At 43.3% G+C, this 16,826-nt stretch overlaps 1 protein-coding gene across 3 annotated transcripts in view; it reads left to right on the forward strand.

The window, feature by feature from the left end:
* The window catches only part of bcas1 (brain enriched myelin associated protein 1), a 187,070-nt gene that overhangs the window by 156,045 nt on the left and 14,199 nt on the right, over positions 1-16,826 (forward strand). For all 3 annotated transcript variants that reach the window (XM_070896043.1, XM_070896042.1, XM_070896044.1), the window contains 2 exons: positions 746-766; positions 11,544-11,717. In XM_070896043.1, the coding sequence (XP_070752144.1) occupies positions 746-766; positions 11,544-11,717 (195 nt within the window). The remainder of the gene's footprint in view (positions 1-745; positions 767-11,543; positions 11,718-16,826) is intronic.

Genomic DNA, 16,826 nt, shown 5'->3' on the forward strand with positions numbered 1-16,826 from the left:
TGAACTCATTGAATGGCGGTGCAGGCTAGAAGGGCCGAATGGCCTACTCCTGCACCTATTTTCTATGTTTCTATGTTTCTAAAAGCCAATCCCATTTACTAACCGCAATACAATTAAAACAGATTAACTAGACACGTCAAAGAAGCGCCCAATCAGAAACCAGCAAACCAATACCATTATAATTTAACATTTAAAAAGAAGGAACTTAATTATAGTAACTAACATTATATATTTTTTAATTACAAGGCGTCAGCATCACAGCCCTCTCTCCGATCTGTGCTCCTTTCATGAGGAGCTTTCCCGCTGGGACTGCAGTACCACAGAATTATCCCTTACATACTGGTAGTTCAAATAAGATCAAAATGTTTCAAGTATATTGGCACAAATAAAGTTGATAAAAACTAGGATGTTATTAAACGCAGAGATATTTATCAAGATTCCTTTTACATAGAGCTGAAGAGAAGTGTGTATAATTGTTGGTGAACACAATTGTAATTGGGAATATGTATATTGAATATTCAATCTTGCAAATGTCTGTCCTGCTTCTACTCTTATATGGCTCAGTTTCAGAACGTAAAGAAGTGGGGCTCAAAAAGATCCCTGTAATGTGACAGTCACCATTGCACACGAGCGCTCAGTGCAACTGCACCATCTAGATATAACATTTCTAAAATTAGTTATACATTTGACAACATAAAGCCTTATTTAATGATTAATTCATTTTGGTCTCTCTTTCTTCATTCAGACCATCAAGGAAGTACCACAGGTCAGTGCAAATCAGAACGTAAGTTAATTATACATTGTAAATTCAGTGATCCCGTGAACCCAGCAGAGAGTCTCACTCGAAGTAAACTTGGGTCAGAGATGGGACTAAATACTGTAATCACGATTCTCTGACCTGCACTCCATTCAAATGAGTTCCTTCATGGGAGTGCTGAATTTAGCTTTTTGTGTACTGTACGCAATTGAATTAAACTGTCATCATGCTAGGTGTAAATCATTTATAACGGTAGAATTTATATCACATTAAGTGCCATTTTTCTTCCAATTTTCTCTTTGGAAGGCCATTTATTACCATGCATTCCTTTCCAGCCAAGAGGACAAAGTGGGCTGGTTCTTGATTTCTTTATGACTGTCATTAATGACATTGTGATCAACTAGCAGGAGTCTGATTCAGGCTGGACACGACAGTATTTTCTTATCCCCGAAAGTGAAATGCCTTGCTTCTTCATCTGCCAGCTCACCTCAGACTATTAAAAGTCTCCAAACTGAGCAATCAATATAAGATTTAAATCCATGCCTTATGACTGGGAAACAAGCACACTACTAGTTACATTACTGTGCTATACACAATGACTATAATTTTGATTTAGGAAGAGAGTGGTAAAATCTGGTTTTACAAATATGTCAGCTTCTGAATTCTGGGAATACATTTTGCTATTTATATTTCAGAACAGGGAGATTTCATATCATACCTAATGTATAATTAGTGGTCTTTTATATCAGTTAATTTTGTTTTTTACCTCTAATTCTTTTGCCAATATATAATTCTATAGGTACCTTTTAACTTATAGACATTCCTCCAAAAACTCAATACCCAATGGGGCTTTCAGTTCTTTGTCTCAACTCTTGAATCAAAAGCCCTCCCTAAAAATGTCTCATGATCTTGTTCACATGTCTTTTCCTGTTTATATTTTCTCAGGGTTCCTTCCTTTGTAATTTGTCTTATCCCTCTCATTCCTATCCTCTCGGGTACCATTAATACAAGGACTAGCCTAATACTCTTTCAACTATGAGGCCCAAAGCAAAGTTTTCTCACTTCATCCAGTTGTTACCTCTTTTACGACATAGTAAACTATTTCATTCTGAGATATTGTTTACACTAACTTCCCCAACTTCCTTCCATTATCTTTGCAAGCAGTTCTGTTAAGATAACATCAATCCCTACCTTAACATTATACATATCTGAAAAGTACCCATTTACTTCTACCCTTTGCTTCCAGTCTGCCAACCAGTTCTCAATCCACGTTAGCACATGGGATTGGGGGTAGTGTGCTGACGTGGATTGAGAACTGGTTGGCAGACAGGAAGCAATGAGTAGGAGTAAATGGGTACTTTTCAGAATGGCAGGCAGTGACTAGTGGGGTACCGCAAGGTTCTGTGCTGGGGCCCCAGCTGTTTACATTGGACATTAATGATTTAGACGAGGGGATTAAATGTAGTATCTCCAAATTTGCGGATGACACTAAGTTGGGTGGCAGTGTGAGCTGCGAGGAGGATGCTATGAGGCTGAAGAGTGACTTGGATAGGTTAGGTGAGTGGGCAAATGCATGGCAGATGAAGTATAATGTGGATAAATGTGAGGTTATCCACTTTGGTGGTAAAAACAGAGAGACAGACTATTATCTGAATGGTGACAGATTAGGAAAAGGGGAGATGCAACGAGACCTGGGTGTCATGGTACATCAGTCATTGAAGGTTGGCATGCAGGTACAGCAGGCAGTTAAGAAAGCAAATGGCATGTTGGCCTTCATAGCGAGGGGATTTGAGTACAGGGGCAGGGAGGTGTTACTACAGTTGTACAGGGCCTCAGTGAGGCCACACCTGGAGTATTGTGTACAGTTTTGGTCTCCTATCTTGAGGAAGGACATTCTTGTTATTGAGGGAGTGCAGCGAAGTTTCACCAGACTGATTCCCGGGATGGCGGGACTGACATATCAAGAAAGACTGGATCAACTGGGCTTGTATTCACTGGAGTTCAGAAGAATGAGAGGGGATCTCATAGAAACGTTTAAAATTCTGACGGGATTAGACAGGTTAGATGCAGGAAGAATGTTCCCAATGTTGGGAAAGTCCAGAACCAGGGGTCACAGTCTAAGGATAAGAGGTAAGCCATTTAGGACCGAGATCGAGCTGCGCGAGTCCGGGGTGTGTGGTGAGGCCTACAAAAGGCCCAATGTCGGAGGAGGAGCGGCAGTTTGAGCAGCGCGAGTCCGGGGTGTGTGGTGAGGCCTACAAAATGTCCAACGTCGGAGGAGAAGCGGCATTTCGAGCAGCGCAAGTCCGGGGTGTGTGGTGAGGCCTACAAAAGGCCCAACCTCGGAGGAGGAGTGGCAGTTTGAGCAGCGCGAGTCCGGGGTGTGTGGTGAGGCCTATAAAGGCCCAACGTCGGAGGAGGAGCGGCATTTCAAGCAGCGGGAGTCCGGGGTGCGTGGTGAGGCCTATAAAGGCCCAACCTCGGAGGAGGAGTGGCAGTTCAAGCAGCGGGAGTCCGGGGTGCATGGTGAGGCCTACAAAAGGCCCAACATCGGAGGAGGAGTGGCACTTTGAGCAGCGCAAGTCCGGGGTGTGTGGTGAGGCCTATAAAGGCCCAATGTCGGAGGAGGAGCGGCAGTTCGAGCAGCACGAGTCCGGGGTGCATGGTGAGGCCTACAAAAGGCCCAGCTTGTGCAGCTCCAGCCAGGAGAAAAAGCAAAAAAGAAGTAGGAAGAAAGCTGACGTCACAGCCAAAGGGGTAAGTGATTGACTGGTGATTGGTGAGTAGATTTTCTTTTTTATATCAGTAAGTAACTTGTTAACATTGTTATCGCCAATTTAAGTTAATCTAAGGGTTAAGTCATGACAGGAGAGCTCGGTCACGTGATATGCTCCTCCTGTACCATGTGGTAACTCAGGGACACTTCCGGTGTCCCTGACGACTACGTGTGCGGGAAGTGTATCCGCCTCCAGCTCCTGACGAGCCGTGTTGCGGATTTGGAGCTGAGGGTGGATTCACTCTGGAGCATCCACGATGCTGAGAATGACGTGAGTAGCATGTGTAGCGAGTTGGTCTTACCGCAGGTGAAGGGTCCACAGCCAGCTAGAGAATGGAAAACCAGCAGGAAGAGCAGTGCAAGGAAGGTAGTGCAGGGGTCCCCTGCGGTCATCCCCCTGCAAAACAGATACACTGCTTTGAGTACTGTTGAGGGGGATGACTCATCAGGGGAGGGCAGCAGCAGCCAAGTTCGTGGCACCGTGGCTGGCTCTGTTGCACAGGAGGGCAGGAAAAAGAGTGGGAGAGCGATAGTGATAGGGGATTCAATTGTAAGGGGAATTGATAGGCGTTTCTGCGGCCGCAACCGAGACTCCAGGATGGTATGTTGCCTCCCTGGTGCAAGGGTCAAGGATGTCTCGGAGCGGGTGCAGGATATTCTGAAAAGGGAGGGAGAACAGCCAGTTGTCGTGGTGCACATTGGTACCAACGACATAGGTTAAAAAAAAAAGGGATGAGGTCCTACGAGACGAATTTAAGGAGCAAGGAGCTAAATTAAAAAGTAGGACCTCAAAAGTAGTAATCTCGGGATTGCTACCAGTGCCAAGTGCTAGTCAGAGCAGGAATCGCAGGATAGCGCAGATGAATACGTGGCTTGAGCAGTGGTGCAGCAGGGTGATATTCAAATTCCTGGGGCATTGGAACCGGTTCTGGGGGAGGTGGGACCAGTACAAACCGGACGGTCTGCACCTGGGCAGGACCGGAACCAATGCCCTAGGGGGAGTGTTTACGAGTGCTGTTGGGGAGGAGTTAAACTAATATGGCAGGGGGGTGGGAACCAATGCAGGGAGACAGAGGGAAACAAAATTGAGACAGAAGCAAAAGACAGAAAGCAGATGAGTAAAAGTGGAGGGCAGAGAAACCCAAGGCAAAAAACAAAAAGGGCCTATGTACAGCAAAATTCTAAAGGGTCAAAGAGTAATAAAAAGGCAAGCCTGAAAGCTTGGTACCTCAATGCGAGGAATCGGAACCCAGGAAAGGGCTCTGAGCTAGTTAGAGTTGGTGAGAGCGCAGATGAACAGGACCCCAAGAAAGAATGCAAAAGGCAGGAGGCAACAGAGCAGAGTAGCACGGGGGTAAGTGTAAACCACAAGGTGATAGGAAGGGACAATATGTATGAATATAAAGGGGCTGCAGGAGGGGTCAAAACTAAAAATCATGGTTTAAAAACTAGTATTAAAACACTCTACCTAAACGCATGCAGCATTCGAAATAAAGTAAATGAGTTGACGGCACAAATCATTACAAATGGGTATGATTTGGTGGCCATTACAGAAACGTGGTTGCAGGGTGGCCAAGACTGGGAATTAAACATACAGGGGTATCTGACAATTCGGAAGGATAGACAAGAAGGGAAAGGAGGTGGGATAGCTCTGTTAATAAAGAATGATATCAGGGCAGTTGTGAGAGATGATATTGGCTTGAATGAACAAAATGTTGAATCATTGTGGGTGGAGATTAGAGATAGTAAGGGGAAAAAGTCACTGGTGGGCATAGTTTATAGGCCCCCAAATAATAACTTCACGGTGGGGCGGACAATAATCAAGGGAATAATAGAGGCATGTGAAAAAGGAACAGCAGTAATCATGGGGGATTTTAACCTACATATCGATTGGTCAAATCAAATCACACGGGGTAGCCTGGAGGAGGAATTCATAGAATGCATACGGGATTGTTTCTTAGAACAGTATGTTACAGAACCTACAAGGGAGCAAGCTATCTTAGATCTGGTCCTGTGTAATGAGACAGGAATAATAAACGATCTCCTTGTAAAAGATCCTCTCGGAATGAGTGATCACAGTATGGTTGAATTTGTAATACAGATTGAGGGTAAGGAAGTAGTGTCTCAAACTAGCGTACTATGCTTAAACAAAGGGGACTGCAGTGGGATGAGGACAGAGTTAGCTAAAGTAGACTGGGAACACAGACTAAACGGTAGCACAATTGAGGAACAGTGGAGGACTTTTAAGGAGCTCTTTCATAGTGCTCAACAAAAATATATTCCAGTGAAAAAGAAGGGCGGTAAGAGAAGGGATAACCAGCCGTGAATAACCAAGGATAATAAAGGAGAGTATCAAATTAAAAACCAATGCGTATAAGGTGGCCAAGGTTAGTGGGAAACTAGAAGATTGGGAAAGTTTTAAACGACAGCAAAGAATGACTACGAAAGCAATAAAGAAAGGAAAGATAGATTACGAAAGTAAACTTGCGCAAAACATAAAAACAGATAGTGAAAGCTTTTACCGATATTTCAAACGGAAGAGAGTGACTAAAGTAAATGTTGGTCCCTTAGAAGATGAGAAGGGGAATTTAAGAATGGGAAATGTGGAAATGGCTGAGACCTTAAACAATTATTTTGCTTCGGTCTTCACAGTGGAAGACACAAAAACCATGCCAAAAATTGTTGGTTACGGGAATGTGGGAAGGGAGGACCTTGAGACAATCACTATCACTCGGGAGGTAGTGCTGGACAGGCTAATGGGACTCAAGGTAGACAAGTCCCCTGGTCCTGATGAAATGCATCCCGGGGTATTAAAAGAGATGCCGGAAGTTATAGCAGATGCATTCGTTATAATCTCCAAAATTCTCTGGACTCTGGGGAGGTACCAGCGGATTGGAAAGCGGCTAATGTAACGCCTCTGTTTAAAAAAAGGGGGCAGTCAAAAGGCAGGTAACTTTAGGCCGGTTAGTTTAACATCTGTAGTGGGGAAAATGCTTGAAGCTATCATTAAGGAAGAAATAGCGGGACATCTGGATAGGAATAGTGCAATCAAGCAGACGCAACATGGATTCATGAAGGGGAAATCATGTTTAACTAATTTACTGGAATTCTTTGAGGATATAACGAGCATGGTGGATAGAGATGTACCGATGGATGTGGTGTATTTAGATTTCCAAAAGGCATTCAATAAGGTGCCACACAAAAGGTTACTGCAGAAGATAAAGGTACGCGGAGTCAGAGGAAATGTATTAGCATGGATCGAGAATTGGCTGGCTAACAGAAAGCAGAGAGTCGGGATAAATGGGTCCTTTTCGGGTTGGAAATCGGTGGTTAGTGGTGTGCCACAGGGATCGGTGCTGGGATCACAACTGTTTTCAATATACATAGATGACCTGGAAGAGGGGACAGAGTGTAGTGTAATAAAATTTGCAGATGACACAAAGATTAGTGGGATAGCGGGTTGTGTAGAGGACACAGAGAGGCTGCAAAGAGATTTAGATAGGTTAAGCGAATGGGCTAAGGTTTGGCAGATGGAAAACAATGTCGGAAAATGTGAGGTCATCCACCTTGGGAAAAAAAACAGTAAAAGGGAATATTATTTGAATGGAGAGAAATTACAACATGCTGCGGTGCAGAGGGACCTGGGGGTCCTTGTGCATGAAACTCTTTTTGGAGTTCACCTGCAAGACATAAAACATTAAACGGTGCCACCCGACCTGGGTGACACTCCAGACATTTACAAGGCCCTTTTTTTCCCCCTTTTTTTTTTTTGTTTTTTTTTGTTTTTCTTTTTTTTTTGTTTTTTTTTGGGGGCACTAAAATCACAATTTTTCCCCAGTGCCCCCTATAAAAGGGAAGGGGACACTAAAAGCACCGGCAATTAAAACAAATCAACTTTAAAACGTAAAATCAAATTAAAATTTGGTTGCCGGGCGTGATGATGCACTCCAGTCCCTCCGGTGCCCACCTCTCGCGGAAGGCCGCCAGCGTACCGGTGGACACCGCGTGCTCCATCTCCAAGGACACCCTGGACCGGATGTAAGAGCGGAAGAGAGGCAGGCAGTCAGGTTGAACGACCCCCTCGACCGCCCGCTGCCTGGACCGGCTGATGGCACCCTTGGCCGTGCCCAGGAGCAGTCCTACGAGGAGGCCTTCGGACCTACCCGCTCCCCTCCGCACAGGGTGCCCAAAGATCAGGAGAGTGGGACTGAAGTGCAGCCAGAATTTCAGGAGCAGCCCCTTCAAATAGTGGAACAGGGGCTGCAACCTTGTGCATTCAATAAAAACATGGAACACGGACTCCTCCAGACCGCAGAAATTGCAGGCGGCCTGGGAGTCCGTGAACCGGCTTAAAAATTTGTTGCACGGCACTGCTCCGTGCACCACCCTCCAGGCCAAGTCCCCGATGAATAGTGGGAGGACCCCTGCGTAGAGTGCCCTCCATCGGGGACCCCCGCCTCCTCCGGACGGCAAGATGGTACGTCATGGCGTGTCCGGACGGCCGGCGAGGATGGCAAAGTTGAGGGTGTGCAGGAGCAGCCCGTACAGGAAACCCCTCCGCGCGGAACTGAAAGGCACGGAGGGGATTTCCCCGAGGCGGCTCAAGTTGTGAGGCGCCGGCCCCCGAGGGAGGTTCCGGGGTTTGGCGCCGATGAGGAATTCCGTCCGGACGGGGGTCAGTTCGGACGGGATCTCCCCACGTGCTTGAGCCTCCTCGATGCACCTAACGGAGTCAGGGCCCAGAGCTGTTTTTAGCGACTCGATGGCATCGGCCGCGTGGCGGACGTTGGCAGAATTTAGGCGCCGCGCCAGCGTGTCCTTGTGCATGAATCCCAAAAAGTTAGTTTGCAGGTGCAGCAGGTAATCAGGAAGGCAAATGGAATGTTGGCCTTCATTGCGAGAGGGATGGAGTACAAAAGCAGGGAGGTCCTGCTGCAACTGTACAGGGTATTGGTGAGGCCGCACCTGGAGTACTGCATGCAGTTTTGGTCACCTTACTTAAGGAAGGATATACTAGCTTTGGAGGGGGTACAGAGACGATTCACTAGGCTGATTCCAGAGATGAGGGGGTTACCTTATGATGATAGATTGAGTAGACTGGGTCTTTACTCGTTGGAGTTCAGAAGGATGAGGGGTGATCTTATAGAAACATTTAAAATAATGAAAGGGTTCGACAAGATAGAGGCAGAGAGGTTGTTTCCACTGGTCGGGGAGACTAGAACTAGGGGGTACAGCCTCAAAATACGGGGGAGCCAATTTAAAACCGAGTTGAGAAGGAATTTCTTCTCCCAGAGGGTTGTGAAGCTGTGGAATTCTCTGCCCAAGGAAGCAGTTGAGGCTAGCTCATTGAATGTATTCAAATCACAGATAGATAGATTTTTAACCAATAAGGGAATTAAGGGTTATGGGGAGCGGGCGGGTAAGTGAAGCTGAGTCCACGGCCATGATCAGCCATGATCTTGTTGAATGGCGGAGCAGGCTCGAGGGGCTAGATGGCCTACTCCTGTTCCTAATTCTTATATTCTTATGTTCTTATGAGGAGAAACTTCTTCACCCAGAGAGTGGTGAACCTGTGGAATTCTCTACCACAGAAAGTTATTGAGGCCAATTCATTAAATATATTCAAAAAGGAGTTAGATGTAGTCCTTACTACTAGGGGGATCAAGGGGTATGGCGAGAAAGCAGGAATGGGGTACTGAAGTTGCATGTTCAGCCATGAACTCATTGAATGGCGGTGCAGGCTCAAAGGGCCGAATGGCCTACTCCTGCAACTATTTTCTATGTTTCTATAAAATACCTAAATAAGGTTCAAGTCTTAACTTAAAAACAGCAGATAATCGCTTAGCAACAGGGAGATTGTATATCGTGCAGAATGCTATACCATCTGCAGGAAACCAAAACATTAGCACTTCTAAGCATCTATCTAGTCTGAGGAGACTTTTCATCTCCAGTTCGAACATAACCATTTAAACACAGCATTCTTCACATCACAGTTTTAGTCGCATAACCATATACATTTTTGGTATCTTTAGTTTCTAACACGTGTTCAGTATTTAACTTGGGAAGAGATGGCAACCGAAGTCTGATCCTGTTCTTACTTGACATCCACATTTTCAACATTTGTCACAGGATAGTGAGCTAGAGCAGGAACCTATGTCCTTAGTCTGGAGAAAGCGTCAACTCAGCTGCTGCATAAACTGGTATCAGCTAAATCAGCGCAGGGATCATATGAGCTTTCTGCTTTGAATGGCTCAGCACCATACCAGACAGTTCAGTTACACATTGCCCATCAAGATAGCTTAGTTTCTACAAACTTATGAAGTTGATTTGATAAGTATATCAACTTCATTTTCTTACTTTTATGCTGCATTTTAATGCACACGTAGAGGTACTATTAAAACTAATGGGGGTGGAGTACACAGTGCAATGCTGATGCAGTGAATGGTTGAGTTCTGGGAGTTTTGGAATTTTCTCGTATAAGTGTAAAACTCAGTTTCCATTTGAATTCCAGTAAGACAATGGCTCAGATTTTAATAATATCTACTCATGTGTAATTCTGCATGGACATAAGTTTCTGATTGTAATTGGTTCTCTGAAACTGTATAATTTGATTGCCCACTGCACTGAGAGTTCATAAGTTTGAATATCACCAGATCAAATGAATGACAAGTGCTTGTTTCCAATTTGTATTTTGTGGATTAATGCCTAGTTATATTCACAGCTCCTGTTGACATTTCCAACTAAAGAAAATTGATTTAGTTAGTATATGATGTTGCCTCTAATTATTCTTTCTGTAGGAGAAAAATACCTTTTCTTTAGCTCTTTGCTGCTTTTGCCTTTCCCATTGTGGCTTCATGATGACGATGGTTCATATTTTGCATAGTTGCACAAATGGCAGCTGGCCTTTGCAGCTCATTCAAAAGGATATCCTTCATGTGTGAGCCTAAACTATAATGCTCCTGTGAATGGTTGAGCCATACAGACCTGGAAGATTCCAGGTTTGATCCCTATTGTGTGCCGAGTTACCTGATCTCAACTGGGCAGCAGTAGAAGTGCTACCGTTTGCCTCAGCATGCCTGCATTAGGTAAGAGAAAATTTCCTCATCATTGCTGGAAAAGTGAATATGTGGACAAGGGTGAGGATAACACTGGGTTCTGCAGTAATAGTTTACTAGCACTCCCTATTGAGGCACAAGGCATAGAATAATGGCTAGATTGGAAAGATACCAAAGGTCAGCCAGCACTAAACCATACCAAGCAACAAGTCAACACTTTCAGGAGAGAAGCAGAAGGGCTGAAAAATTGTGGAGAAAATTGGTGAAAATAAAATGTAGATGGGGTATTTGATAGTGTCACAGAAAACCTGTATTTACACATGAATGCTTTCAGCAGGGGGTCACTTGATAACATTCAACCCTTGTCCCACCTGTGACAGAGTCTGTGGCTCTCGTATTGGACTGTTCAGCCACCAAAGAACTCACTTCAGGAGTGGAAGCAAATCTTCCTGAATTCCGAGGGACTGCCTATGATGATGATGATGTTCTCTCCTCCCTTGCCCAGGGTGTGAGACCAGTCATTGTAGCCCATAAATATCTGACTGATCAAATACTTTAAATACAGTCCAGGGACAGTATAGCTGAATACCACACAGTATTGTACATTCGTCTATTGGGCTATCAGGACAGCACAAGTCATTATATAGTGTTAAATTGAAGTTCAGTTTTTGAATATTAGTTATTGACAGTTTATTGGTAACATGTGATTCATTTAAAAATAATTCACCTCAACTGTCTATGTTGTTATCATCCAGATGATATTTAAAATTTTGACATCGGTGATACGTACTCACTGTAGGAATTTAGACCAAAAGTAGTCCACCATGGATACAGGATCTAAAAATGCTACTGCACCACTACCTGTACATTAAGTTTGCATTGACAATGCTACATGTTTGTTTCTGTATGTCTTTGCAATTTCACCAATAAACATTATATTTTTTTTATTATCCAGGCTGAACAAGAAAATGTAACCAGTACAACAGATGCAAAATCGGAAAAAGGCTCACAACCCCAAAAACAGACATCAAAACAGGAAAGTAAAAGTCCTGAATCTGCACAGAAAGTAAAATCTGAAGAAGAAGTTAAACCAGCCAAGAAGGGCTTCCTGAATTTCTTCAAACAGATGGTGAATGTACTCTTTGTGCACTTTTGTTAACATATTCCCTCCGTACTGAGATAATAGGTCGATATATTTATTGCTTGGCATGTATGACTGTTTTTTCTATTCAAATCACCTAAATTGACTGTTTACTTACTTAGAATATTGGAATAAAATGCATAAGATTGACTGGGAAATAGGCAGAGAGTGCAGGAAGCACAGATAAATAAAGGATTGGCAACATCTGTAAAGCAGCTAAAGAAGTAATAAAGAGTTAAAAATGTTGTAGGAAATGTCAAAGACAGATTTGTTCTTTACTTTTCTGCTTTAGTGAGCCAAAAAGTAACAGTTAAAGTATCCAATGCTAATTCCCCCAAGGACTGGAGCTGGAAAACATCCACAGTTCTCTGTGACAAAATTACAAAACCATTCTGCAGATTCCATTTGCTGAATATTGTGAAATACAAGTAGAGAAACTTAAGGAACTAAAAACTATTTTTTTTCCCCCTTTATGGTGTTTAATTAAGTGGAACATTATATTTTATTCTGATGAAAAAATGCCATCCTAGTTTTCAAATTCTTATATTGCGATCCTGTCCCATACCTGGGCTCAGTTCACAGATTAGGGAGTAAGCATGGAATGGTGCTGTCCATCTTTTAAACTACCTGCAGAGTAAGTAGGTGGTTTTCAAAGCCCAAGAGAACATGGACATTGTAACAGAAAATTAAATATGTCAGATCCTACATCATTTTCCAATATTAATTACAGCATCAGGTGGCAGGAAGTTCTGAGGAAGATGCAATAGTAGTAATAATGCCCAGGGGGGGGAGTTGCCAGATTAGCCACAATGGAAACATGAGCACGATTCTGAATAGGCAGCTGCAATCCTCAGGACTCACAGAGGTTTGCTTTGCTTTGCTTTTGCAATTTAACCCCGCCTTGATTAGCAGTTAAGCTTTGAGTCCACTTTTGTAGGTGGACCAGCATTTTACTGCTCAATATGACGACTAAACATTCTGTCAGAGTTTGGCACTGCTATTATACGTACCTTTCAAAGTGAGTCCCATCTCCCAGAGTGACTTCCTTTTACTGTGCCTGCCAGTTTATATTAGTAATGCAAACTGGGCTCCTTTTGAAACTCTGAGCAACAACACACATTTGGAAACACGTACTCATTGACAATTCTGACAGAGAAATGGGATGATAATAATAGGACCATAGAATTTTACAGTACATGAGGAGGCCATTCAACCCATTGTGCCGGCTTTTTGCTAGAGCAATCCAAAACTAATCCCACTGTCCTGCTCTCTCCCCATAGCTATATATCTTTCACGCTTTCAAATGTTCATTCATTCTTCCCTTCAAAGATGCAGTGGTCTCTGCATCAACTACTCTGTATTTGAATTGCTAGGTCTCTTTGTTCTTCCCCTGCTTCAGTATCTTTTCAATGTTTTATACTCATATTCCTTGCTTTTCCTCCCAAAGTGCATTACCTCACATTTCCTCACATTGAACCTGCCATCTGTCTGTCTAATCTGCTAACCTGTTTACTTCCTCCTGAAGTCATTTGCCATTCTCCTCACTGTTTGTTAAAATTCCTACTGTTGTGTCATTGGTAAATTTTAAATTTATACTCCCTGGTCCAAATCATTGATAATGGCCAAATGAAACTTTTGCATGCTGTAAATCATTTGATATTTCCCATGGGTTTTGCTTATATTCAGGAAGCTTTGTGGAATTGCAGAGATTCTGTAAATAACTAATTGCTGAAAATTTATTTTTGAAAATTCATACAGGATTTGTGAAAAAGGGCTTTTAACAATAGCTATATACTTTTTACAAGAATTTATTTATTTCTACTAGTCATCAAAGAACTGTCTTCATTTTACAAATACTGTTTGTTAAAAGCAACATTGAGTGAAAACGTGGTGACTGTAAGCAGTAATCAGTTACGGATATCAATCGTTATTTCATTAGAAACACTCATGAATCATGACCTTAGTAGAATGTAGTTAGTGTTGTTTAGGGCCACATCAAATACCATGTGGCACAAATTAAGTGATGTCCCAGTTTAGACCAGAAATTGGTGCCACTGATGTAGACACACTTGTTACTAATCTAGTATGTAGCAGGCACAATTCTAATTAGGCAGTGCAAAGGACTTAATTTTAGAATAAGCCAATAATTAACTGTATAACAAAAATGGCAAATGGGACTAGGAAACATTAAAAGTAGATTAATTTGAGTTGTGAACTTGCCTCTGGCATCCTTCCAAAGCCTTTGTGAAAGAACGTATGAAAAAAATGTCAGCCACGGATTCAAGCCCTTGATCATGATCTCCACAGGAAGGCACATCAGATGAGGTAAGTACAGGAACGGATTCAGGTATTTGTATGCTGATGACACAAAGATGGGAGGAAAAGCAATGTGTGAGGAGGACATGAAAAATCTGCAAGAGGACATAGACAGACTAAGCGAGTGGACAAAAATTTGGCAGATGGAGTATAATGTTGGAAAGTGTGAGGTCATGCACTTTGGCAGAAAAAAAAATCAAAGAGCAAGTTATTATTTAAATGCAAAACGTTTGCAAAGTGCCACAGTACAGCAGGACCTGGGGGTACTTGTGCATGAACCGCAAAAGGATAGTATGCAGGTACAGCAAGTGATCAGGAAGGCCAATGGAATCTTGGCCTTTATTGCAAAGGGGATGGAGTACAAAAACAGGAAAGTCTTGCTACAGCTTTATAAGGTATTGGTGAGGCCACACTTGGAATACAGCATGCAGTTTTGGTTTCCATATTTACGAAAGGATATACTTGCTTTGGAGGAAGTTCAGAGAAGGTTCACTAGGTTGATTCCGGGGATGAGGGGGTTGACTTATGAGGAAAGGTTGAGTAGATTGGGCCTCTACTCATTGGAATTCAGAAAAATGAGAGGTGATCTTATCGAAACAACCTATAAGATTATGAGGGGGCTTGACAAGGTGGATGCAGAGATGATGTTTCCACTGATGGGGGAGACTAGAACTAGAGGGCATGATCTTAGAATAAGGGGCCGCCCATTTAAAACAGAGATGAGGAGAAATTTCTTTTCTGAGTGTTGTAAATCTGTGGAATTCGCTGCCTCAGAGAGCTGTGGAAGCTGGAACATTGAATAAATTTAAGACATAAATAGACAGTTTCTTAAATGATAAGGGGATAAGGGGTTATGGGGAGCGGGCAGGGAAGTGGAGCTGAGTCCATGATCAGATCAGCCATGATCTTATTGAATGGCGGAGCAGGCTCGAGGGGCCGTATGGCCTACTCCTGCTCCTATTTCTTATGTTCTTATTTTCTTATATGTTGCCTTCCTCGTTTGAATAACCAAACAGCCTTTACCATTGAGAATGACAAATAAAGCATAAGCACTCAGGGTAAATAGCCCAAACCATATCCCAGAGAAATTTTAAGAAAAAAACTACAGGCAAAAGTGAAGTTTCATGATGAAGTTATAAAACATTTAGTAATAAATGTCCTTTTCCGGTTGGAAATCAGTGGTTAGTGGTGTGCCACAGGGATCAGTACTGGGACCACAACTGTTTACAATATACATAGATGACCTAGAAGAGGGGACAGAGTGTAGTGCAACAAAATTTGCAGATGACACTAAGATTAGTGGGAAAGCGGGTTGTGTAGAGGACAAAGAGAGGCTGCAAGGAGATTTGGATAGGTTAAGCGAATGGGCTAAGGTTTGGCAGATGGAATACAATGTCGGAAAGTGTGAGGTCATCCACCTTGGGAAAAAAAACAGTAAAAGGGAATATTATTTGAATGGGGAGAAATTACAACATGCTGTGGTGCAGAGGGACCTGGGGGTCCTTGTGCATGAATCCCAAAAGGTTAGTTTGCAGGTGCAGCAGGTAATCAGGAAGGCAAATGGAATGTTGGCCTTCATTGCGAAAGGGATAGAGTACAAAAGCAGGGAGGTGTTGCTGCAACTGTATAAGGTATTGGTAAGGCCGCACCTGGAGTACTGCGTGCAGTTTTGGTCACCTTACTTAAGGAAGAATATACTAGCTTTGGAAGGGATACAGAGACGATTCACTAGGCTGATTCGAGAAATGAGGGGGTTACCTTATGATGATAGATTGAGTAGATTGGGTCTTTACTCCTTGGAGTTCAGAAGGATGAGGGGTGATCTTATAGAAACATTTAAAATCATGAAAGGGATAGACAAGATAGAGGCAGAGAGGTTGTTTCCACTGGTCGGGGAGACTAGAACTAGGGGGCACAGCCTCAAAATATGGAGGAGTCAATTTAAAACCGAGTTGAGAAAGAATTTCTTCTCCCAGAGGGTTGTGAATCTGTGGAATTCTATGCCCAAGGAAGCAGTTGAGGCTGGCTCATTGAATGTATTCAAGTCAAAGATAGATAGATTTTTAACCAATAAGGGAATTAAGGGTTACGGGGAGAGTGTGGGTAAGTGGAGCTGAGTCCACGACCAGATCAGCCATGATCTTATTGAATGGCGGAGCAGGCTCGAGGGGCTAGATGGCCTACTCCTGTTCCTAATTCTTATGTTCTTATGTTCTTATAAAGAAAAATGTTAACAAAAATGACTACAAGAAGCACTTAACAAAGTGTTGTACCAATATTGTGATTATCTTTTATGAAAATATGCGTAGACATTTCTCTTTTTCCAAAATACATTTTTTTTTAATGAAAAATTCCTTCTATTTCTGTTGTTTGTAATTAATAGCAGTAATTCAATGCGGTTTCCAGCAGCCCCTTCATTTCTTCACATGATACAGAAAACCATTCTCGTGAGAAGAAGGTCAAATTTGAGGAACAGTGAAAGTACAGGTGCAGCATCTAAAATCCGGAGTTCCGGAATGTTCTGGAATCCGGACCCACCAAACTTGCCAACCTCGAGCCTCGCTGCCACTGCCCTTACCTTGGGACCTACTCACCGGCCCACCCCAACACCTCCTCTTCAACGGGGCCCGCCGGCCCGAACACATCCTTGGGGCGAGGCCTGCCCGAACAGTTCCACGGCGGTGGGGCCTCACCCGAACACCTTCTCCTCGGCAGGGCCCTGCCTGAACTGCTCCTCCATGGCGGGGCCCACCCGAACAGCTCCTCTACGGCGGGGCCTGC

Source organism: Pristiophorus japonicus, chromosome 12 (assembly GCF_044704955.1).
Source record: "Pristiophorus japonicus isolate sPriJap1 chromosome 12, sPriJap1.hap1, whole genome shotgun sequence".
NCBI classification, from domain to species: domain Eukaryota; kingdom Metazoa; phylum Chordata; class Chondrichthyes; family Pristiophoridae; genus Pristiophorus; species Pristiophorus japonicus.